The sequence below is a fragment of the Miniopterus schreibersii genome (genome assembly GCF_964146895.1).
Source record: "Miniopterus schreibersii genome assembly, chromosome: 1".
NCBI lineage: Eukaryota > Metazoa > Chordata > Mammalia > Chiroptera > Miniopteridae > Miniopterus > Miniopterus schreibersii.
Window position 1 is genome coordinate 89680058 of NC_138101.1, and position 26381 is coordinate 89706438.

At 37.6% G+C, this 26381-nt stretch overlaps 1 protein-coding gene across 1 annotated transcript; it reads right to left on the reverse strand.

The window, feature by feature from the left end:
• Positions 1 to 227: 227 nt before the first annotated feature.
• Positions 228 to 26341, reverse strand: CDNF (cerebral dopamine neurotrophic factor). The gene is made up of 4 exons (XM_081137587.1): positions 25998 to 26341; positions 7712 to 7839; positions 6522 to 6663; positions 228 to 3591 (listed from the first exon to the last, which is right to left on the reverse strand). The coding sequence occupies exons 1-4, from the start codon at positions 26110 to 26112 to the stop codon at positions 3413 to 3415; spliced, it is 564 nt and encodes a 187-aa protein (XP_080993713.1). The 5' UTR covers positions 26113 to 26341; the 3' UTR covers positions 228 to 3412.
• Between the last annotated feature and the right edge of the window lie 40 nt (positions 26342 to 26381).

A 26381-nucleotide genomic window follows, 5' to 3' on the forward strand; every position in this document is an offset into this window, starting at 1 on the left:
CCACTTCTCAGATAGCTCACAACCTTACCTCCATCAACTATCATATTTAAAATTTTAATTTGTCAGTCTCACACATTAAAATGTTAATTTAAATCCTGGTGAACTTTAGAAATTCAGCACCAAAAGTGCCTGCACAATCTTAAATTCTCAAATTTTTTGTCAGTGAAAGCACACCTAAAACAAACAGAAAATATATTAATATGCACTACTCATTCTCTTTTCTATTTCCCTCTTGATGGGATTATTTTATTTCAAACACACTATAAAAGAACGGGCACTTGACAATTACTTCTTCTGAATCGGAGTCAGTGTGTAAACAGACATCTGCTTAGAAGACACCCATCAAGAGCTGCTCAAACCCACAGATAGGGCCTCTGGATCACACAATGCTCTACTGTTTTTTTAGGGATCTGAGAATCAAATATTTTTTTGTCCTATATGCCAAGCTAGTTTGTTCTAAATTTCACACTCTTCAGTAGAATGTGGATTACAGATATCCGCACTCAAATATAGAACTACAGCTTTTTAACTGTTCTCCAAATGTGGTATCTGGTCTTCCATGTGTAGTTAGCAAGCAAAGTAAAGGGTCTTCTGCTTTGAATTTTAGACATCTAGAGTAGATCAGGTATAATGTCTGCCATAGACCACTCCTGTTTAAATGAAAGTTTTTAGCCCAGAGTTTTGTCACTTCTGTCAGAATATCTGACTTCTAAATCTTGTGTATGTATAGATTTGGGGTAAAAACACCAAAAAATACATGCACACGTCAGAGAGAGAGAGAGAGAGATTTAAAATAAAAATAAAATAGAAAAACAGTTGCTACTTCTTGACAAATCAAAAGGAAGAAAAGACATAACTGCCTACATTTGTGAGAGAAGCAAATAGCAGGGAGGGGGAAGAGTTATTTAGGGTATGATAGCCAAGAATTATAACTAAGATTCATGTGAAGGAAAAGTTTATACTGTGTGACAGAGGTAGCTTTTGGCCCAAAATTACTTCTCCTTTCTACCACAGTAAAAAATAAAAATAAAATAAAAAATCCTGATTTTATTTGGGCAGCAATGGACTCAACCAAAGGTGATTATTTCCCAAACTCCCTTGCAGCTAAGTTTGGCATTTGATTAAGTTCTGGTCAGTGACATATAGGCAGAGTGTTCAAAGGGCTATGGAACTTTGAATGGGATGGGGGTGGGGGGAAGAGCAGGGAGAGAGGGGGAAGGCTGCCCTAAAGAGCCTGGCTCAGTTCAGAGGTAGGTCTTTTCATGCCTTCTCCCTCTGGAACAAAGAGTTGCAGCAGCCAACTGGACCATGGGTTAAAAATGGAACCCACCACTAAGATATGAAGCAAAAAGATAAGAGCTGAGTCCCTAATAACTTTGTGGAACTGCCATATTTACTCTGGACTGGCAACCTCTGGACTTCTTTTATGTGAAAGAATCAATGCTTATGATTTTATTGTTACTTGTTTTTTGTTGTTATGGTTATATTCAGCTCTGTCATAAACCTAACTGATTGCAATTGGCAGAAGGAAAAAATAAATCAATCACAGGATCCATGACTCAGGCCCTTGCTACTCAAAGTGTGGTCCCTGGAAGAGCACCCTGAGCATCGCTTGGGGCTCATTAGTAATGCAGAGGCTCAGACCCCTCCCAGATCTACTGATTCCAAATCCACATTTTTAACAAGATCCCCAGGTGATTTGTATGCACAGTTTGAGACATTTGAGTAGCACTGACTTAGAGTAAGTGCCCTTTGAAAAACCAGACTAAATAGCATGGATTTGAATGACCTGCTGGGCAATGTTCTTATTGCTTAGATTTATATCCTGAGAAAAAAAGACACTTAGAAATATGACCTGATTTTGAGATCAGACATCAAAAATACTTTCTCAAACATGCTTTCTTAATAGGTTCAAAATGCACTAGAGAAAAACAAACATACGTTTCTAAAAAGTAAAAAAAACCACACACACAAAAACTAAATTTGGGCATTTTAAAGATATAATTCATAATTAAGTAGGGTGCTTAAACAATAATGATAAAGCTGTCAGAATCCAAAAACAATAACCCTTTTGGACATTTATTACACCAAACCTTTTTTATTGTCACATTTTAAGTTACTAACCACTAATTCTCTGACAAGTTTGGTTATATCCTAGCTGTTCAAATGAAATTTTGTTTACCTGTGCAGCATTGTCAAGTGAAAATAATACTTCCAATGTATAATTTCAGCCAGGAAAGTTTCTCCTCCACTTACCAAAAAGACTCCCAGTTAGTAATTGCAACTCTTTAAATGCACAAGAAGTTTTGAATCCATTAATTTTAGTTAATTTCCTAATAGTTTTTCTACATCAATGTTTTCAATATAACTTACATACAGAAAATGCTCTGATCTTCTTTACCAGATGAGTTTGACAATGATATTCACCCATGTAACCACCAGCAAGATATAGGAGGCTCCCATCACTCTAGAAAGTTCCCTCCAGCTGCTCTGCAATCATTCCCCACCTCCACCTGGCACACAGAGGCAGTGGCTTCTACAGTGGGATATTGTTCTTATGTGGTTAGAAAATGGAGCCAAAAATGATTTTACAACTTAAAGCTGATAAAATAGCACTAAGAACCATAAAGCTTCGTGCCGCCTGCCTGTGCCCTTAATACGTTTTAATCCTCTATCAAAAGCTTATCTACTATGTGATAGGAAGGTGATCAAAAGACCTTGAGCTTTGTTCATCTAACAGTGTAAGTACTGATACAATTTGCTGAAACATTGGCTATACTTGAGTGGATTCTTGATCTATTTTCTTTAGGTAGGTTTAAATAGATTTTAAATAGGTTTTCTTCTTATGGGAGACACTAATTTCAAGTGCCTCCTGCCCTCCCATTTCTGATACCAAAGAGAGCTAGAAAGTAGAACAATTTGCAGTTGAAAATATAGCTTACTTTTTAAAAAAACTTTTGACTGTGCCAGGTTATTATTTGGGGTTGAAGTGGGGAGTTAATAAGCTAAACGTTGTCTCTTTTGTCCTAATTTAATCTATTTAATTAAATATCAGTGCACAGAGAGGAGCCTGTGAGCACTCTCCTCCTTCTTTGAATCAACTTATCCCATCAATTTTTCAGTAGTTCACTTTTCCCAATTTTAGGGGGTAGCCAATGATCATTTACACAGTCCTTACAAGAAAATTATGAGACAGGCACTTTTAGGTTTTGGTACAGTGAAAATGTAAAATACCACTAATATTAACAGTTTTACTTACAAACCCAAGCTACCAGTCCTGAGGTATAATATCAAAACAAAATGTATGAGACCATGCACAGTGCAATTCCCAGTTACTCTTAACCAGCACATCCATATCCTAGAGAGTCATTTTGTCTCTAATTACAATCAATGGTGAACCAGCGTCCGAAGGTCAGAGTTCTGTTCTGGGGTGCGTTGCTGCATACTTGGGTGCCAGTTCTTTGATCAGATTCACATAGTCAGCTTTTTCTGCGCAGGCCCTGCACTCTTCTCCCCAGCTGTATAGTATCTGTTTCAGCTCTGTCACTCTCATCTTCCACAAGTCCACTGATGCTAAGTCTAATTTCTTTTCTAAATGACAAAAAGGAAAAGCACAATTTTTGAAAAACAACAACTCTGAAACATTTAGAAAGGCAAGTAGTGTTACTTACCTTGGTGCTGACTACCCTACGATCCAAAGTAGAAGACAGAAGTGGAGGACAGTTCCAATTTCTATGGAAACCAAGACATACCTAAGGAAAGTGTGTGTGTGTGTGTGTGTGTGTGTGTGTGTGTGTGTGTGTGTGTGTGTGTGAATAAGTTGTGTTCTATCAGAATTTCTCTCCATGGACTTACACTTGCTTCAAAAAAGGGGCTTCTTCGCCCTGGCCAGTTTGGCTCAGTGGTTATAGCACCAGGCAGAAGACTGAAGGGTTCAGCTAAGGGCATGTACCTCGGTTGCAGGCTCGATCCCCGGCCCCACTCGGGGTGGGGGCGGGAGGCAGCCAGTCGATGTATCTGTCTCACATTGATGTTTCTGTCTCTCTCTCTCCCTTCCATTCTCTCTGAAAAGCAATGGAAAAAATTTCCTCAGGTGAGGACTTAAAAAAGGGGGGGCTTCAAAACTGTAGCCCCCATGCCTTCTCAAGATCAGCATTCCTAAAATGAACAGCTACCACATTCTAATTGCTGCTCCTAAGGTAAAAAGAAGGTAATCGATAAAAAGGGATGCCTTGAGATAACCTGTGTGTGGCCAACTAAAATCTATAGATCATAATTAACTAGAAAGTTATGGCTCACTTTTTATACAAAGACATGTCTTCAGTAAAACAAATAAGCATACATATTACAAAGCACTATGGAGTCTTTAAATACAAGTTTAAAGAAATCCAAACACGTGAATATAATTGGGAGCATTTTTATTGATCTTTGTTTGTTTTGGATCTCTGCTCAACCTCACCTGATCCCCCTCCCCTATGGGGATTACTGATTGATTTATCACAGCATTCACTTACAGTCCTTTAGGGTATACCCACTTCTCTAATGCTAGTGCTTCAGTGCCAGCCAATCTGGCTTCTAATATTCTTGCCAATAATACTTGTCACTAGTATCTAACTCCTTTAGCAAGACTATTGTTTCCCTGTTTACAGATTATCTACAGAGAATGTTAGGAATGCAACTACTTCTCTATTGTCAAGCCCCAAAAGAGAAAAATAAATTAAGCTCATCTATAATATACTTATGATTATAATTTCCCTATTAGAAAGGAGTAATTTTCCTTAAATTTATGCAATGTTTTAAGTCAATTAGATCTCAATAAATCTGGAAAAATTAATAAAAGTTGGATTTTAAAGCCTTGTTTATTTGGAAGGTCAGCTACAGATGAAAGGGTCAGCTACCCTTACATTTTTTTAAGATACAAAACAAGCAAAAATATTATTTCAGGTCAAAAACCAGTGACACCTTCCTAATTGAAAACATAATCCAACTCTACACTTACCTTGATTGTTAATTTTATGGATTACTTGACAGAATACCTTTAAAAGTAGAAGCATTTATAGCCCAAATTATTAATATCACACAGCTCAAAGGCCCCTGTACAATCTCAATTTTCTTGCCGACAATAAGCTGGGAACAAGAAAATAGCACTAGCAGTCTATTCAAGAGAAATAGTTGAAGGAGAAATATATGTTCTTGCAAGTGTTAGTAGTTTCTTTGAGATTTTCTAAAGAACTTGGAATCTGCTATTAATTTTAAAAAGGGAATACCTCTATGACAGCCCAAAGCTACAAGTTTGGTACCAAAATTAAAACTAGTTGATGGCTCCCCAAGGTCCTCTAGTGGCCAGCATTGCCCAAATACTAGTAAGAATTCATTTCTTAATAATATCTGATTAATTTTTCTATTATTCAAGGAACCCAGTAAGATCTCTTGCACATAATAGAAGATATTCAAGATAACTTTGTTGAATTAAAGAATCAGCACAGGTTTGTCCCTTTCAAAAAAATTGTTTAAATAGACTCAGTGATTCCTGCCTCTACTTCATTACTTGGAAGCCAATAAAAAGGGATGCCTGTCCCATAATCACTACCCAGGAAGTTAGGGCCTGCCCTTGGCAAATTGTTTTGGGTATCTTCCAACCTTAAACCTATTTAAAGCCAGTGATGTAGCTATGGTGCATAGGCATATTACACAGCTATGTTAGAAAATAAGACTAACATAATTCAGAGCTGGGTTCTAATTAGTGTAGTTTACAATATTACACTGGGTATATAACATAAAACAATGACTTGAGCAAAAGAAAATGAGTCTCTATTGGTAGAATTTCAAGTATTAAGGATAGGCTAATGGAGGAATCTCCCCAGCCTTTATCATACTTATTCAATCTACCCCAAAAGTCTGGCCCAGATAGAAATCCTCAGTATTATAAGAACAGATTTATCTACATGAAATATATAAGGCCAAGGATAATGATTTAAATAGGACATCTTTCTTTCCTTGATGTTTATTTTAGGCACCCTCAATAAGGCTATTTCATCAGGCAAAACCTGATTTGATGTGAATAACCTATTTCCTAAAATTTAAAGCTGAAAGAATAATAGACAAATCTAGGAAAATATACAGACGCATTTAAAACTTCAAAGTCCTTACATCACCTTTCAATCTTTGAATAGATGCAACTTTACTTAATAGGTTGCCAAGAGCTAAATCACTGTGAGTAGTTGTTCCCTTGATATTTTGAATATTTTCTGGACATACACAGTTGACACTGCCTTGGTGCTTTAAGATTTTAAACTTTCCTGTTTGGGTTGACAGTTTTACCTAAAGCTGATTGTGCCAGTGTTCATTTCTTTTACCCCCAAAAAAGCTCTGGTGGCATTAAACACCATTCAGCATCCCAACAACCTAAAGAAGAATGGAGAATTTCTTTCCTCTAACACTGACTTTTTAGAAACATAGCCTGTTTCAATTATTGGCAATACTTCAGATATTCTAGGAAAAAAGACTTGACTCCATTATACCATATTTCAGCTCACAGATTTGACTGTCCATCTTCCTGAGCTTCTCGCAAATCTTCATTGCAGGCATGTGCACACTCATCGGGCGAGTGACCTCACTTAGGATCTTTGTGGCTGCATCTTTTGTTGCTCCTAGATAATAGCACTGAAAGAGAATGAAGATAATTTAGTGGCCCAGACACTGAGAAATGCAAATGATATGGTTTTGAGAAGTAAGAAAGAGGTTAACCTATTTTTCATGGCCCAGCTATTAAATTTCAAGCCCTGCTAAGACACCAGAAAACAAATTACTGCATTCCTGTGATCATCCTAATTAGAAGTGCCCAACAGTTCACATGATGCTCCAAGGCTTGCTGAGTGTTTTCCTTATGCCAGGTGCTGTTCTCAGGACTTTACAGGTATTGACTTATTTAATTCTCACAACAATCCTGTGAAGTAAATACTATTATTATCCCCACTTTATACCCAAGCCAACTGAAGGTCACTCAGCTAGCAGGTAGGGAAGATACATTTTTAAAAGTCTAGCATTTTGGCTCTTTAGTCCATGCCCTTTTTCATGTTATGCTGCCTTTCAAGCTACCTGACTTAAGCATTTCACATTTAAAGATGTAAAACTTAATGATACAAATAAATGTTGAGAGTTTTACAGTGTGCCAGAGGTAAGCTGTCAACAATACAACTGGAAATTTAAACATGACAATTTTAGGCAAAAGGAATTGGTATAAGATTGTTTTTAGTGATGTAAACCAGTATATTGAAAAAGTCATTTGTGTATACCCAGGAAACACTATATAAACAACATTACAAGAAAATGTAAATGCTTCATTGGTTATGTATAAATAATGATATAAAATATTTTTAAAGGTCTAATTTTCTTGGTAAGAAATAGAAAGTCTACCCATCCTTAACTCAGGACAGTAAATTCACAATTAAACATCCAGTTGTATAATTTTATTAAGAAAATGTGGGCTTGGTTGCGGTTTATTCCAAAAGCAAAATGAAACCAGATGTATTCTAGATGAACATTCATATGACTGCATTTCACTGAATGATCAATTTCTGCTTGCTCTCTACAGTGAACATGCCTGAGGCCAGCATCTAAGCAGGAGAACATTAAGTCCAATATAAGAAATGAAAGTATTAGCAGTTCCCCTCAAGCACAAGGGAAAATGAAAGGTGAAAATTTACTATACCAGGCGGTTTTCTTTTCCTTTGACGCCCAAGCAAAAGCTGATCAATTCTTTTTCTATGGTGTCCAGGGAAAAGTGAATTCCTCTAGCTATCAAAGAATTGTAGAATCGGTTCAAGAACTCTTCACATACTAGAAGGAACAAAGAAATTATGTATTTATGTACAAGATAACACTACCACACCTATGTATATGTCCTACTCACCAAATAAAAATGAAAGTATGATTCAATGCATTGTGACAATGAATTAAAAATATGAGGAAGAATGATTTGGGGCCTGTAGCTACTAGCTTAGGATTGGACTTTGAATAATGAGTTTATAGAATCAATCAATCCATCTTCAGAACCAAGTTTCACTTGAAATTATAATATTCCTACAAAATTTTTCTAACCCTAAAAGAAAATACAGCTTTCTATAAGATATGATGCTTAGAACATCGTAGGGTTTTTTTTTTGGGGGGGGGGGGTTACATTCAATATTACTCTGTATTAGTTTTAGGTGTACAGCATAGTGGTTAAACAATTGTATACTTTACAAAATGGTTTCCCTGATATTTAAAGTACCCATCTGGAACCATACATAGTTATTACAATATTATTGACTACATTTTCTATGCTGTATTTTACATCCCTATGACTATTTTTTGACTACCAATTTGCATTTCTTAATCTCTTCACCTTTTTTACCCAGGTCCCCAACCCCTCTCTTCTCTGGAAACCACCAGTCTGTTCTCTGTATCTATGAGCCTGTTTCTATTTTGTACGTTTATTTATTTTCTCTTTAGATTCCACATGTAAGTGAAATCATATAGTATTTGTCTTTTTTGTCTGACTTATTTCACTTAGTATAATACCCTCTAGGTCCGTCCATGCTGTTGCAAATAGGAAGATATCCATTTTTATGGCCAAGTATTATTCCATTTTATATATGTACCACCACTTTTTTATCCACTCATCTATTGATGGGCACTTGGGTTGCTTCCATATCTTGGCTATTGTAGATAATGCTTCAATGAATATGGGGGTGCATACATTCTTTCAAATTAGTGTTTCAGGTTTCTTTGGTATATACTCAGAAATAGAATCACTGGGTCATAAGGCAGTTTCATTTTTTAATTTTTTGAGGAAACTCCATACTGTTTTCCATAGTGGCTGTACCAATTTGCATTCCCACCAATAGTTCCTGAGGGTTCTTTTTTCTCCATATCCTCGCCAACACTTGTTGTTTGTTGATTTATTGATGATAGGCTTTCTGACAAGTGTGAGGTGATATCTCATTGTGGGACATTTAGCATTTCTCTGATTAGTAATGTTGAGTATCTTTTGATATTGGCCATCTGTATGTCCTTTTTAGAGCAGTGTCTACTCAGGTCCTCTCCCCATTTTTTAATTGGATTGTGTTTTTTTCTGGTGTTGAGTTGTATGAGTTCCTTATGAATTTAACCCCTTTTCAGATGTATCATTGGTGAATTTGTTCTCCTATTCAGTGGGTTGTCTTTTCCTTTTGTTGATAGTTTCCTTTGCTTTGCAAAACCTTTTAGACTGATGTAGACCCATATGTTTATTTTTTCTTTTGTTTCCCTTGCCTGAGGATCAGAAAAATATTGCTAAGAGAGATGTCAAAGATTTTACTGCCTATGTTTACTTCTAGGACTTTTATGGTATTGTGGTTTACATTGAAATTTGTAATCCATTTTGACTTTATTCTTGTGTATGGTATAAGAAGGTGGTCTAGTTTCATTTATTTGCACACATCTGTCCAACTTTCCCAACACCATTTATTGAAGAAATGGTCTTTACCCCACTGTATGCTCTTGCCTCCTTTGTCAAATATTAGTTGATCATATAGGTGTGGGTTTATTTCTGGGCTCTCTATTCTGTTCCATTGATCTATGTTTCTGTTTTTATGACAGTATCATGCTGTTTTGACTAATATGGCCTTGTGGTATAGTTTGATATCAGGTAGTGTGATTCCTCCAACTTTTTTTTTTTCTTTCTCAAGATTGCTGTGGCTATTTGGGGTCTTTTGTGGTTCCATATAAATTTTTGAATTATTTGTCCTAGTTCTGTAAAATATGTCATTGGTATTTTGATAGGAATTGTGTTGAACCTATAGATTGATTTGGGTAGTATGGACATTTTAACAATGTTAATTCTTCCTGTCCATGAGCACAGTATCTGCTTTCATTTGTTTGTATCTTCTTCAATTTTTTTTCTTCAGTGTCTTATAATTCTCTGAGTGCAGGTCTTTTACCTCCTTGGTTAAATTTATTTCTAGGTATTTTGTTTTGATGCAATTGTAAATGGGATTGTTTTCTTAGTTTTCCTTTCCTTTCTGATAATTCATTATTGATGTATAAAATGCAACTGATTTCTGAATATTTATTTTGTATCCTGGTACTTTACTGAATTCATTTATCAGTTTTAGTGGGTTTTTGGTGGAATTTTTAGGGTTATTTCTATAAAGTATTGTGTCATCTGCAAATAATAACAGTTTTACTTCTTCCTTTCCAATTTGAATGCCTTTTATTTCTTATTCTTGTCTGATTGCTGTGGCTAGGACTTCCATGTTGAATAAGAGTGGTGAAAGTGGACATTCCTGCCTTGTTCCTGGTCATAAGGGAAATGCTTTTAGTTTTTATCCATTGCATATGATGTTAGCTGTGGGTTTGTCATATATGACCTTTATTATGTTGAGGTATGTTCCCTCTATTCCCACTCTGCTGAGATTTTTTTTTTTTTTTAATCATAAATGGGTGCTGGATTTTGTCAAAAGCTTTTTCTGCATCTATTGATATCATCATAAGATTTTTATCCTTCATTTTGTTTATGTGGTGTATCACATTAATTTATTTGTGGATATTATACCAACCTTGCATCCCCACTTGGTCATGAATAAATCCCACTTAATCATGGTGTATGACCTTTTTAATGTATTGCTAGATTCGGTTTGCTAATATTTTATTGAGAATTTTTACATTTTTGTTCATCAGGGATAACGGCCTATAATTTTCTTTCTTTGTAGTGTCTTTATCTGGTTTTGGAATTAAGATAACGCTGGCTTCATAAAATGAGCTTGGGATTTTTCCCTCCTCTTGAATTGTTTGGAATAGTTTAAGAAGGTTATTTCATCTTTGAACGTTTGGTAAAATTCACCTGTGAAGCCATCTGGTCCAGGATTTGAGTTTGTTGGGAGTTTTTGTTTACTGCTTCAATTTCATTAGTTGTAATTGGTCTGTTCACACTTTCTATTTCTTCTTGATTTAGTTTTGAAAGGTTGTATGTTTCTAGAAATTTGTCCATTTCTTCCAGATTTTCCAATTTGTTAGCATATAGTTGTTCATAATATTTTCTTACAATCCTTTGTATTTCTGTGGTGTCAGTTGTTTTTTTTCCCCCATTTCATTTCTGATTTTATTTATTTGGGTCCTCTCTCTTTTTTTCTTGATGAGTCTGATTAAAGGTTTGTACTCTTGTTTATCTTTTCAAAGAACCAGCTCTTGGTTTCATTCATCTTTTGTATTTTTTTTTACTCTATTTTGTTTATTTCTGTTCTAATCTTTATTATTCCCTTCCTTCTACTCACTTTGGGCACTGTTTGTTGTTCTTTTTTTAGTTCCTTTAAGTGTAAGGTTAGATTGTTTATATGAGATTTTTCTTGTTTATTGAGATAGGCCTGTAATGCTATGAATTTTCTTCTGAGGACTGCTTTCAGTGTGTCACATAGATTTTGAGTTGTTGGGTTCTCATTTTCACTTGTTTCAAGGTATCTTTTTATTTCTTCCTTGATCTCATTGTTAACCCATTCATAGTTTAGTAACTTGATATTTAGCCTCAATGTCTTTATGTGTTTTTCAATTTTATTCTTGTGATTGATTTCTAGTTTCATACCATTATGGTCAGATAAAATGCTAGATATTATTTCAATCTTTTTGAACTTGTAGAAACTTGTTTTGTGTCCTAACATGTGGTCTAGCCTAGAAAATGTTCCATGTGTACTTGAAAAGATGAAAAGAATGTATATTCTGCTGCTTTGGGGTGAAATACTATGAAGATATCAATTAAATCCATATGATCAAGTGTGTCATTTAAGGCTGCTGTTTCCTTCTTAATTTTCTGTCTAGAAGATCTAGCCACTGATGTCAATGGGGTGTAGCAGTCCCCTGCTATGACTATTAGTCCAAGGGACATCTTTTTAAAGCACAGAGGTAACCCTGAATGTGTGTTTTGAATGAAGCCCCTTGGTAGTCTGCATATGTCTATATGTTCCATCATCACAAGCCCGAGGTGAAACCCCAATTTGAACAATTGTATTTGACCACAATGAAAAGAGCCAGTGAATAGATGGAGCTCAGAAGAGGCACAGGCAACAACACCCATAGCTAACATGTGTTGGGTACTTACAGGTGCTGGCACTGTTGTAAACACCTTATGTATACTAACTCATTTAAGTCCCAAAACAAAGCTATGATGTGGATACATCACTATCCTCATTTTACGATGAAGAAACTGAGTCAAAGAGAGTTCAATTAACTTGCCCAATAAGAGGTAGAGAGGGTTTTAGATCCCAAGTGGTGTGCCTCTGGGCCTACACTTATCCATTGGGTTACTCTACAGTAGGAGGAGGATGCTTTCCCAGGTTGCTTTCTCAAATGGGGCAAGCAAGCCAAGAAGGAAACAGGGGCAGAAGCTTGTGCTGGATATCAATAGCTCTAATATTAGAAAGAGACTTCCAGGGAAACATAGTAAGGAAAATTGGATAGGGCATAGACCCTTGGTTCTCTCTATCCTTCCTCTTAATTCACGGTATTAATTAAAACCAGGTAATATGCTCTGTCTCCCAGTCCCCAATAATCAGGTGTCTTCTCTGTCTGCCAAACTGGGCAAGATCTATAAATCATTCTAATGCACAAACTAGACACCCAAAGTCATTTAAGCTATGTTCATTTGATACATTCATTTACTCAATGAATAAAGGTTTATTGAGCACTTTTTATATATGAAGCACTACAGGAGAATTCCTAAATGATGCACTTCAGAAAGGAGACAAAAACCCAGACCTCCAATTAAACATATTTTGGATCTTCTCAATCTGTTATCATATCTCTTAACCTTTCTTTTTTATTTTCCATTCTTTTGTTGCTCTGTACTGCACTATATAGAATTCTTCTGACATACTAGTTCTTCAGTACTCAGATTGTGGTTTTTGGTTCAACACCATTAGCATCACCTGGGAGTTTGTTAGAAATGAAGACTCTCTGGCCTCATCTTAGATCAACTTTAATGTGCATATTAATTATCTAGAGATTTGTTAAAGTTCATATTCTAATTTATAGGTCAGGAATGGGACCCAAGATTCTGCATTTCCAACCAGCTACCAAGAGATGCCAATGCTGCTATGAGAAACGTGCTTTGAGGAGTCAAGTTCTAGTTCACCCACCCCATCATCAGCTGTCTATATTCTACTATTAAATCCATTCATTGAATTTTAAATTTTTTTATTTGTAGAAGTTCTCTTTAGTTTTTTTTTTTTAATATATCTTTATTGATTTCAGAGAGAGGAAAGGAGAGGGAGAGATACAGAAACATCAATGATGAGAGAGTTATTGATCGAGCCCACAACCCGGGCATGTGCCCTGACTGGGAATCGAACCCCGATCTCCTGGATCCTAGGTCGATGCTCAACCGCTGAGCTACGCCCAGCTGGGCTCTTTAGTTTTTTTTCAAATATGCTAAGTCAATTCCTATAGTTTCCTATTTCCTGCAGAAATTTCCAAGTTGTCTTTTATATATATATATATATATATATATATATATATATATATATATATATATACACACACATTAAACATAATTGTTTTATCATCTGTGTCTGATAATTCTGATCTCTAAAATCTTCCTGTTTCTATTTTTGTTCTTCTGGTAGATTCTTGCTCATGATGCTTTGTTTCTTTGTGTTCTTGGTTATTTTGTACTGTGTCATGCTCATAGACCTTGAAACATATTTGTGGAGATTATGTGAGACCTAAGATAAAGGTGCCTTATTTCCATAAAGGACTTGTGTTTGTATTTATTAGGCCTAGGTGGGACTGCATTAAACTAAGTAGATACTTTGAAGTTTTTTTGGAGAATTGGTATAAATTTTGACTGCAAATCCAAGTGAGGGACATCTTGTGGTTATACTCTCTCAGAGATGTATTTCTTTTTCTTTTCTTCTACCCTGCTCAGTATCAAGGAAAATTTCCTTATACTCTTCTGTGAATAAGGATGGGTTAGATATACTGCTTATTCAACCTTACTCTGAGGGAGAAACACTTTGGAGAACCTAGGTTAATAGGAAAGAGTCTTCTAGTAGACAGACTTGCCACTTAATCAAACAAATCTTCTGTACCCCTCACACCAAAGGTCACCTTTACACTGACTGGCCAATATCCTCAGGACAAATGACTGTAAGCTCAGTTTATTTCTCAGAATTCCTGCTTTCCTTTCCATTTTGCCCTAGTCAGTCTTTCTATCTTGTCAGCTCTTGGTTCTTTTATGATATTTTTATATTTTTACCTGCATTTGTAGTACTGCTTGGCCAGAGAATTGCTATAATCTGACCCATATTCTAAATTCTAACCAGCAAGATTCTTTTTTTTAATCCTCACTCAAGGATATGTTTATTAATTTTAGAGAGATGGAGAGGGAGAGAGAGAGAGAAACATTGATGTGAGAGAGAAACATTAGTTGGTTGCCTCTTGTATGCACCCTGACTAGGAATCAAACTCAAAACCTAGGTATGTGCCCTGACCAGGAATCAAACCTGAAAACATTTGGTGTATGGGATGATGCTCCAACTAATTGAGCAACCTGGCCAGTGCAAACCAGCATGATTCTTTTAAGATTAAAGCCAGCCCTGACTGGTTTTTCTCAGTGGTTAGAGCTTTGGCCCATGGACCCAAAGGTCAGGGGTTCCATTCTAGGTCAAGGGCACGTACCTTGGTTGCAGGCTTAATCCCCAGGCCCAGTCAGGGCATGTGCAAGAGGCAACCAATTGATGTGTCTTTCTCACATCAGTGTTTCTCTCTCTCTCTCTTCCTCCCCACTTCCCATCCTCCCTCCCTTTCACTCTCTCTAAAAATCAATGGAAAAATATCCTCGGGTGTGAATTAAAAAAATAATAAAATAAAAGCCAAATCATGCTACTTCATCTGCTCAAAACCTTCCTATAGTTTTCCATTTTACTCAGAATATAATCCTAAATCTTTATTACGTCTTTCAAGGCCCTAGGTGACCTGGCTCTCCATTGTCTCTCAGACTTCAAATTCTGTCATTTCTCCCACTTCAGTTACCCTGCTCTGTCCCCAGTTCAGCACCTAGATAGATGTTAAATATGTATTTTTTAGCTGAATAAGTAAACTCCTGCATATCCATAAGAAAAACACAGTCCAATAGAAAAAGTTAAGTTGAAAATGCCCATACCCCATGACCCAGCAATTCTTGTTCTGCATCCTGAAAAAATCATAACATAAGTGCTCAAGGAGATATGTATAAAAATATTCAGGGCAGCATTTTTTAAAATTATATAAAAGTGGGAACAGCTCAGCTGAAATGGCTCAGTGGTTGAGCATCAACCCATATCCATGGTTCAATTCCCGGTCAGAGCACATGCCCGGGTTGTGGGCTCCATCCACAGTAAGGGGTGTGCAGGAGGCAGCTGATCAGTGACTCTCTCTCCCTCTCCCTTACTCTCTCTGAAATTAATAACAGCATATTAAAAAAAAAAAAAAAAAAAAAGACTACGTTTACCTTTAAAAACAAAGTGGGAACAACCTAACTGTTCCTCAAAGGGAAAACAGACAAACCGTATTTCATTCATAAAGTGGAATTCAATGGAAGAGTTAAAAAGAATGAACTACATTTATAGTTATCAATGTGCATAAGTGCCCAAATGTAATGTTGAGAGAAAAAAGTTGCAAATGAATATAAACAATGCACAATTTACATACATCTAAGATCACAGAATTATAGGTCATTTGTGGATACATACATTTATAGTAAAAGATCTTTAAAAATGGTTGAGATGTGGCCCTTACTAGGTAGCTCAGTTGGTTAGAGCATCATTCCAATATGATAAGGTTGTGGGTTCAGTCCCCAGTCAGGGTAAATACAACAATCAACCAATGAATGTATAAATAAGTGGAACAACAAATCAATCTGTGTCTCTCTCTCTTTCTCCCCCTCTTCCTCTGTCTCTCTCTAAAATCAATCAATTAATTTTTTTTTCCAATGGGTAAGAAGCACACGTTAACTCCAGAATAGACATTTCTCCTGAAAAGGATGGGAAGGGTAAGAAAAAAGTCTTGGAATTAATTGCAGCTAATTTTTTAAGAAGAGAGAGAATGGTAGCAAATACTGCAAAATATTAACATTTAATCTAGATGCCACATATAGAGATTATATAAATATTTTCCTGTATGTTTGAAATGTTTTCCAGTTTAGCTCAAAAAATCACTTTAACTTTGACTATCACAAAAAATCCTGAACATGCTCAATAAAATACTTGGCAAAATTAATGAAACTGAATACAATTTTTAAATGAAATCACAGTCCAATTAAGCAATTATTAGCAAGAATGCAAAAGGAGAAAATGATATTTGAAAAATATAGTAATGTCACTTGCAAAAAAGAGCTACTTTTTTAAAAAGATACTGATAACATGTTTAAAATCAGGTTTATAGAATTATTAAAGTATAAGCAGGCTAGGAACATTATTTTCAACAGTTCTACCCACACCTTCTAGAACTAAAGTTCGCCCCCATGATAAGCTCCAGCTTGATTTTGGAGGGGGAAAAAAGACACCAGATTAGTGGATGGTACCAGTAGTAGTGGAGAATTGATATCTGAGGGTATTATACATCTTGCATATTTTGTATACTACCTCATTGTTTTAAGTTTGCCCTAAATAAATTAGTTCCCAACACCCCACTCAGAAGGCAGTGCTCCGGCTCTGATGTCAGCCTCTCTGGGTCCAAATCCTGGCTTTACTACCTAATACCTGTGGCATCTTGGGCCTTTCATTGCTGATTTATCTGTCAATCTAATCACCAGTCCTTTGAAGGTCATCAGTCTTTTTTCTCTGGCTGTGTTTAAGATTTTGTTTTTTTTATTTTTTGTTTTCCAATTCCTTTATTATGTGATTAGATATTAATCAGGTATTTTACTTATACGCTTAGAGCATATTGGACTTCCCAATCTGTAGATTGATAACGTTCATCAGTTTGGAAAAATGAGCTATCCTCCCCTCCCTCTGGAATTCCAGTTAACCTATGCTGGAATTCTTTTTTATTCTCATTGTACCTTCATCTTCCTTTCATATTTTTATCTCTTAAGCTTTCAAAGATTCCTTCTTGATAATTACTTCAATCTTCTAACTCACTAATTCTTTTCTTAGCTCTGTTTAATCTGTTAACTCTATTGATTTCTATTTGAAGAACTTTATTTGGCTTTTTCCCAAATATGGTTAGACTTTTATTAATAGCCTCCTGCCCTTTATATCTTCAATCTCTTATTTTTTTAAATATGATAAACATTTTATATTCTATCCCTAGTAATTCCAATACCTGAAGCCTTTTCATGTGCGCTTCTTCTGTCTTATCTCAACTGACTTTCACTTATGGTGCCTTTCTTCTCCATGGGTTTGTCACTTTTCTGAATGTAAGCTTTACTTCTTAGAACTTCAGCTGTGGGAATTCTTTGAGGACTAGGTAGAAGGTGGATTCCTGTAGTTAAGACTGGCATTTGTTAATGTTTGCTTGAAATCCTTTTAAACTAAATCCTCAATTTGAGATGTTTTGAACCACCCAGGTTATATGAACTTGGGCTTCAGCCTGTATGTGGGTTAACTTGTGATTATTAATTATCTGGAGATATTTTTGTTTCCCGTTAGTCAACAAAGAGTTCAAGTAATACAATTCCTTTTAGTCTGTGAAGATGGTAAAAAAGTTGTATTTATTTCCCATTACCTTTTATAATGAAGGTCTAGCTCTTTGGAGTTCCTAAGTAATTGGGGGGGGGGGGGCCTAGTATTACACTTCTAACTTGGGAGTCCTCGATTTGTGTTTATTCTCTTCATTGTACCAAAGCCATGAAAACCTAAATTCAGTGACTATCAATGCAAAAGTCAGCTTCAGGTCTCCTTTAACTGGGTCCCACTTTTATTTTGTTTTTGGCCTCTGGGTATGCCTTACTAACTTAAATTTTTAATAATTTTTACATTTTTAATTTTATCCAGTATATTATTTTTAGCTGAAGAGTCAGTCATGTCACCTTTTAGAAATCATATTTATTTCTAATGCTAATAATAGAACAGAACACTAAATGTAATAGTCAGTCAGTCATGGCTTTTAAAAATATTTATTGAGCAATTATTAAGGGCCAGACAATATTCTAGGTTCTTAAGATTCAGCAATGAAGGCGGAAAAAGACCTTACCCTCAAGGATTACATTCTAATGAAAAAATAAAAGTATCTTGTGTCTATGAAGAAAAATAAACATGGTAAGGGTGAGAGATGGTGACAAGGTAACAGTATTCTTCTAAATGGGGTAGTCAGGGAACGACTCTCAGATGAAAAGTGGTATTTGAGCAGAGACCTTAAGGAAATGACAGAACAATTTAAGTGGACTGCTTGGGAAGAACGCCCCACGCTGAGGGAAGAAAAGTGCAAAGACTCTGACATAGACATGTCCTTGGTGGATTTAAGTTCAGAAAAGGGGCCAGTGTGGTGAAAGTAGAATGAGCAAGAGGAAAGACAACAGAAGACGAGGTCAAATAGGCAGCAGCTTACCAGGTCATCTAGGGCCTTGAAGCCATGGTAAGGACTGTGGGTCTTACTTTGAAAAGCATTACAGGTTTTGAGAAAAGGAGTGCATTCATCTGACAGTATTTTGATAGTGTACCTCTGCAGGCTATATGGAGAATAGCTGGCAGGGAGGCAAGAATGGAAGCAGGAAACTGGTTTAGAGGTTCTGAAAACAGCTGCATATCTTGGACCAGGATAGTAGCACTGGAGGCAATGAAAAGTGATTGGATTTTACAGGAAGAACCAAAAAAAATTGCTAATGGATAGGGAATTGCATGTTGGGGACAGAGATAAAGATAGAGAGACAGGAGTCAAGGATGACTCCAAGAATTGTGACCTGAAAAGCTGGAAAAATAGAGTTGCCATTAGCTGAATTGGGAAGACTGCAGGAGAAACAAGTTTATAGAGACAAGCAGGAATTCAGTCTGGACATGTAAAGTTTGAGATACTTCTAAATAACTGTGATGATTAAAGATGGCAGCAGATTAAGTGGAAGCTACACTGACTCCCAGAACCAAAACTGGAATTACAACTAAAATATAGAAACACCATCCTGAATAATCAACTGAAAACTTACTGAAGAGAAGCCTTATAACCAAGGACATAAAGCGGGGACCACATAGACTGGTAGGAAGTGCAGAGGAGCGAGTGGGCTGACTGGGCTCCCACAGACAAAAGCTGAAGGTTTGGAGGGATATCTCAGCAGTGAGGAGTGCCACTGAGAACTCTGGGGTAAAAACCCCAGGCTGGGCTCCCTAGCCCAGAGCACCAGAACTGAGAAAGGTACCCACATAACATCTAGCAGTGAAAAGCAGCAAGGTTTCTGTCTGCCAGGGAAAGACAGTTGGAAATGTATGCACCCTCTTAAAGGGCCAAAACACAAAGTTTCGTGTGCACCCACTCACCTTGGCCTCTGGCATAGAGAGGGCAGAATAGACTAGAGCTATGTGAGGAGAATCCAGGTTGAGAACTCTGGAGATAGAGCTTGGTGTGCAACTGTCTGGATTCCTATGCTGAATCATTCCCCCATACTGCAGAGGACATCTTTCTCAGGCAGACATTTACTATGCAGGCAGCTTTTGCCTAGGGTGAAGCAATTGCAAACCCTGTTGGAAAACTTCTTGCCCCACCCTGTGGAGTTTCTATGTCCTGAGGCTCATTAAGAGACTGAATAACAATCAGCCTCTGGGTGCTTTGAGTCGTTGCCTGATTTGCTTCTAGACCCGGGGCTTGGAAAAGCAGACCTTGGTGTGCCTCTTGGTCTTGTCCAAACACATCTACCCTCAGTAGAGGGAGCCACAAGCTGTGCATTGCTAAAAACTTCAAATAGGGTTCTCAAGGCCAGACACAAACAGTATCTGACATTGGCCTGCATCAGAGACCATCCAAAAGCTGGAAGTCCTAGCAGATCTTACTAATACATAGAAACAAATCCAAACAGGCAGCCAAAATGGGGAGACCAAAAAAAAAAGCCCCAAATGAAAGAACAAAAGAATTCTCCAGAAGAGCTAAATGAAATGGAGATAAGCAATCAATCAGATATAGAGTTTAGAATACTAATCATAAAGATGCTAAGCAGCATGAGAAAAGACATGGAAACTATGGAGAAAATTAAAAAGGACATAGTAGAAATGAAAAAATACATTGGAAGGAATAAACAGCAGATATGGGGAAGCTGAGGACTGGATCAGCAAGTTAGAAGACAGGGAGAAAAAAATCAATCAGAGATCTAAAAAGAAAAAAACAAAAAACAGGATGACAGTTTAAGGGAGCTGTGGGACAACATGAAATGTAACAATATTCACGTCAGAGGAATGCCAGATGTAAAAGAGAGTGAGCAAGGGACACAGAACTTGTTTGAAATCATGGGAGAAAACATCCCTAATCTGGTCAAGGAAAAAGTCACACAAGTTCAGGAGCCACAAAGAGTGCCAAGCAAGAAGAATCCAAAGAGGCCCACACCCAGACACATCATAATTAAAATAACAAAAATTCAAGATAAAGAGAGAATATTCAAAGGCAGCAAGAGAAAAGCAACCTGTTACCTACAAAGGAGCTCCCATAAGGCTGTAGGCTGATTTCTCATCAGAAACTCTACAGTCCAGAAAGGAATGGCATGAAGTATCCAAGGTAATGCAAAATGAGGATCTGAAACCAGACTACTCTATCCAGCAAGGCTATCATTCAAAATAGATGGTGAAATAAAGAGTTTCCCAAACAAACAAACAAAAAAAGGCTAAAGGAGTTAATCACCACCAACCAGCATTGCAAGAAATATTAAAGGAACTGCTATAAGTAGAAATAGAGAGACACATAGGCATAAAGTACTAAAATGGCAATAGATAAGTACCTGTCGATAATAACCTTAAAATGTAAATGGATTAAATGCTCCATCCAATCAATAAACATAGGGTAGCTGAATGGATAAGAAAACAAGACCCAAATATATGCTGTCTACAAGAGACCCACCTCAGAATAAAAGACTCACAAGGGCTGAAAAAAGAAAACTTCTGGAGGACTTCAAGGGAGAGAGGGATAGCAATACAGTCCTAGTAGGGGACTTTACCACCCCACTGACTTCACTGTATAGATCTTCCAGACAAAAAATCAACAAGGAAACGGTGATTCTAAATGGCACACTAGATGAGATGGATTTAATTGACGTTTACAGACATTTCACTCCAAAGCTACAGAATATACATTCTTCTCAAGTGCATGTGGGACATTCTCAAAGACAGATCACATGTGGGTTTTTTTTAATTTTTTTTTCTTTTTATTATTATTATTTTTTAAAATATATCTTTATTGATTTCAGAGAGAGGAAGGGAGAGGGAGAGAGAGAGGCAGAAACACCAATGATGAGAGAGTCACTGATCGAGCCCGCAACCCGGGCATGTGCCCTGACTGGGAATCGAACCCCGATCGCCTGGATCCCAGGTCGACGCTCAACCGCTGAGCCATGCCCAGCCAGGCCAGATCACATGTTAGGACACAAAACAAGTCTCTACAAGTTCAAGATTAAAACCATGTCAAGCATCTTCTCGGGCATTTACACCATAGAATGTTACACAGCTGTAAAAAAGAAGGATCTCATACCCTTTGAGACAGCATGGTGGGACCCGGAGAGTATTATGCTAAGGGAAACAAGCCATTCAGAGAAAGATAAGTATCATATGATCTTACTCATATGTGGAATCTAATGAACAAAATAGGTTCAGACACACAGAAGCATGGAACAGAGTGACGAATCTGAGAGAAGGCAGAGGTGGGTGGGTAAGTGGGGAGAGATTAACCTAAGAATTTATCTGCATATATGCATAACCCGTGGACACAGACAATACTATGATAAAGGCCTGGATGCTACCCCCCAGGATGTTACAGGGTGGAGGAGATCAATGGGGGGAAAAGGGGACATATGTAATACTTGCAACAATAAAGATAAACTAAAACATAAAAATAAAAATAAATAAAATAAATATCTGTGATGATTAATATTATGTGTCCACTTGCAAAGTATTTTTAAATGAGATAAACATTTAAATTAATGAACTTTATGTAAAGGAGATTGCCCTATATATGTGGATAAGCCTCATCCCATCAGTTAAAGTCCTGGGTACAAAACAAAAGCCTGCCTCCCCAAGCAAGAGGGAATTCTCCAGCAGACTGTCTTCAGACTCACCTATACCATCAGCACTCCTGGGTCTCCAGCCTGCCAGCCCCCACTACAAAATTTGGATTTCTCAGACTCCATAATCAGGTGAGCTAATTCCTTATCGTAAATCAGTCTCTTTCTCTTTTCCCTTCCTCCTTCCCATCTCTCTCTCCCTCTCCCCCCTCCCCACCTATTGGTTCTGTCTCTTTGGAGAACACTGACTAATGCAAATCCAAACAGAAACAGTGAGAAGCAGCTGGACACATACATCCGGAGTTCAAGGGTGAGATCTACATATATATATTTGTAGCATATCAACAAACAGTATTTAAGAGATGAAACCAGAGAATAAGGAGATGTCAGAAGAAATGCGGTCCCAGGTTTCAGTCTTGTGTAAATCCATTGTTTAGAAATTGGCAATATGAGAAAGAACTAGAAAAAGACTGAAAGGAGCACCCAGTAAGGTAGGGTGACAATGAAGTGTGAGTGTATGCCCAGAAAACAAGTGAAGAAAGTGTTAAAGGAGGGGGTGACAAATCAGTTGTTAAATGATACCAACAGAATGTGAAAAATGAGACATTGCCAATATGTAGTTTGCTAAGTTTAATTAGTAAATATATCAATATGCAAAGGAGATACCTGCTGTACTGATCACTGCTGCAAGTCAGCAGAAACTATCATTAAAGCCTCTCAGTGACCTCTAATTCACAATGATCTTCCTACAAAAGAAACCCAGTGTTTCAATGTCCCCTAGCTCTTACACTATTCCCATAACATATCTTTACATTTCTAGACTTCATCTGGTGCTCTGCCAACCTATTACCTAGACGATGAGTTGGGAATTCTAACTTGTACTTTTAAAAATATACCTTTGACTCACTAACAGTTACATAAAATTTTATTGCAACATATATGCATGTATTTGTTCAACAAAATTAAGTGCCTATCTTATGCCTCTTGTGGTAGCCACTGGAGGTGATGTGGTGAGAGAAACAGTCTTGACTTTCAAGGAGTGCACAGGTGGAGACCAAAACAATTACTGAACACTATGAGAAGTGTACTAAATACTGTGGAGAAAACATAGAAAAGGCACAGACCTGGGGGAAGTGAGAGACCACTGAAAGATATTAAAGTAAGGGAGTAACATGATAACACTGCCAGGCGACCAGAGAGGAGGCAGAAAGGTGGCAGGAAGGACGCTGCTGTGGCAATTAGGAAGATAAAAACAGTGAACGTTTGTAACAAGGCAATGGAGCTCGGGAAGGAGAAAGGAGACAACCAGAAGATAGAATCAATGGACACAGTGACTGATGGGCATAGGGGATTAGGGAGAAAGAGAAGTCTAATCTAGTCTACCAGGCAGATACTGACACCATAAGAGTAACAGGCTTTGGGGACTAAGAAGAGGAGAAATGACGACTTTGATTTGTTACTCTGTTGAGTCTGAGGTATAAGATATCTAAGAGGGGAAGGTCAGCAGTCAATTGGATGCAAGACCTGGGACTCTAAAAAGGAGGTGGATTATATATAAACATTTGGGATTAATCAGACTATAGTTAGGTGGATTCGGATTGTACATAAGAGTGTGTAGACTAAGAAAAGAGGTGGGCAGAGGACAGAACTTTGGAAAATTCTAATATTGAAGCCATGGCTAGAGAATCAGAAAGATACCATGAACAAGTAAGTGCAGAGACAGGAAGCAAAGGCAAGAAAAAAGCAGTATCAACACCATCAAGAGAAGGAAGTTTCTGAAAGAGAAAGAAGTCAGTGGTGTCCCATGCCATAGAGAAGTGAAGATAAGAATGGAAATTTACTTCTTGGGCTTACATGAAGAGAATAATCTCACCACAAATTACCTAACAAATCAGTAACTTAAGGTTCCTGGCATGTATTTATTGCTATAACCAGATAACCATACTCCTTTTATTTGTCGTGGGCCTTTTTAAAATTAAAAATAGTACCACAAGTAAATCTATAATTATTTCAAAATAAAAAGGTTTTGAAAATAGTCTCATAATACACTGCTTTTAAAGAGATCTGAAAATGTTTACACTTTTCCAGTAAGCCTCACACGACCTAAAGCAGGGCTCAGAAACTTAAATATTCACAAGGGCCAGGCAAGTAAAATGAATGGGTAAAGAAATCCTAGTAGGGAAGACAGAAACAAAACCTGGAGAACACGCGTCCTTTCTAAAAAGAGCAACCACAGCCAATTCCCACCCACTACATTGACATATGGGTTGTCTTAACAGATCATCTGAATTTTAAGAAAAGGCAGAAATCCGAATTTTCAAATGTGAAGTCTTCCAATTTTAAAAGTAGCTGATTGATTTAAATATTTTTCAAAATGCTTGTGAACTTAACATTTCAATAGGTCCCTGGTGGCTCATGGACTATCAGTTTCTTACCTTTGCCTTAAAGTATGCATAAGATAGCATTTTAATCTTATACCTTGAGGGAAATTAAGTGGCTAATGATAAAGACTCATATGCAGTAAGAGAGACAGATCTAGAATCTAGTTCTTATTCTAAAACTAGTATTTCCTTTGCTGTGACTCTATAACTTCTTTATGTAACAAAGGAAATATACATCCAGGTTAGTCAGACATGCAAGTTAATAATCACAATATGCTGTAGTAAATTCAGGAAAGATGGCATAAGCTTCACATTTAATTAAGCCAAATGCTCTGGCTCTTCTGAAATGTTTTTAGGTAGAAGCTCCAGAAAATAATTTACTGATGACTAATCAATTGTTTATGCCTCACAAATTCTGCTTTAAATGTATAGGACACAATTTTAAGCAATCTTTAAACAAAATTATAACTTAGCTAAATAAATATCTAAATAAAGTTTTTAAAAACTACATCATGTAGATATTTTTAATTTCTGGAGAAAAGTTTAATTATTGCAGGGCTGAATAGAAAACTGGACTTCAGTTCCGAGGTCATATTTATTTGTAATACAGACTACGCCTACCCATTCATGCAACATATATTGTGAATTTGCAATTTCCTGTTAAGTAATGATAGCTTGCAAGCTAACTGAAGAGTGAGACATACATTTAAATTATTTCAATGAATGAACATGGAAGTAGTGCTACTGTATGTAGTGCGCGAGGATGAAGCTACTGCAGCTAATTATCTTTCATCTTAACAGCCCTCTGAAGGAGGTATTATCACACAGATTTTGCCAGAACCAGGTTAAGTCGGCCAGAGCCAGAGGGCACGTGTTCTGACTTTGAGTCCACAGCTGAGATTCGGTGAACTGAAAAGGAGTCGTTCTTCTGTATTTCTCCTCTAAGTTAATGTACTCCTTTGTAAAGCAACTTTTCCCAGTAGTCATAACAAACGTTAGTTATGTCCTCATAGTCCTTAGTTAAGCCACCTCAACTCAATTACAGACGTGTCATGTTTTATTTTCCTTTGGGGAGTTGCAAACTAATTTGAACTTAAAAGACACCTCCTGTGCAACGAGGCAAATTTAGCCGGTTAGGAGCAGCTGAATCAATTCGGCGCCTGGGTCGCCTCAATCTAGCCACGTTTGCACAAAATCGAATCCAGATTCACACCCGCCAGCCTTGACAACGGTTTGTCACAGCAAGACCCGGACGCGGCCTCAAGGTGTCTGGCCCGCCAGAACTTTTGCCTAGGCTCGGGCGCAGGCGGTAGGAAACTAAAGACAGGGCTCGCGTTTTCTGAGTGAAATATTTATAGTCAAGGCCTGAAGAAGCCAAAGACAACAGCCGAGCTGCAGCGCGGTGCCGCCGCCATGCAAGCAGGTCTCACACCGCTCACCTTCACAGTCGGCCCCCGGCCGCCCCCCGGCCTCCTGGCCCTGCGCCCGCACGGGGTTTGAGACCCAAAGCCCGGCGAAAAAGGCCACCATTACGGCTGGGCTCGCGCACCGCATGCTGAGCCAGCAGCTTCCAGCGCCTCAGCCACCTGCACCCACCACCAGCCGCGACGCTACCGCGGGAAGCTGTTACAGGACGCTGGAGAGCGGAGCTAACCCGCAGTTGCTGGGACAAATGACGTATCTCACTCAACCCACAGTTGCCATTGGCTCCAACCAAAGAGGCAAAGAACCAGGCGGAGCGAAGGAGCCCTTTCGTCCCCGCCTCTCTACTCTCCGCTTGTCCTCGACCTGCGCGTGCGCACTACGGCATAGCGCTGCAGCTT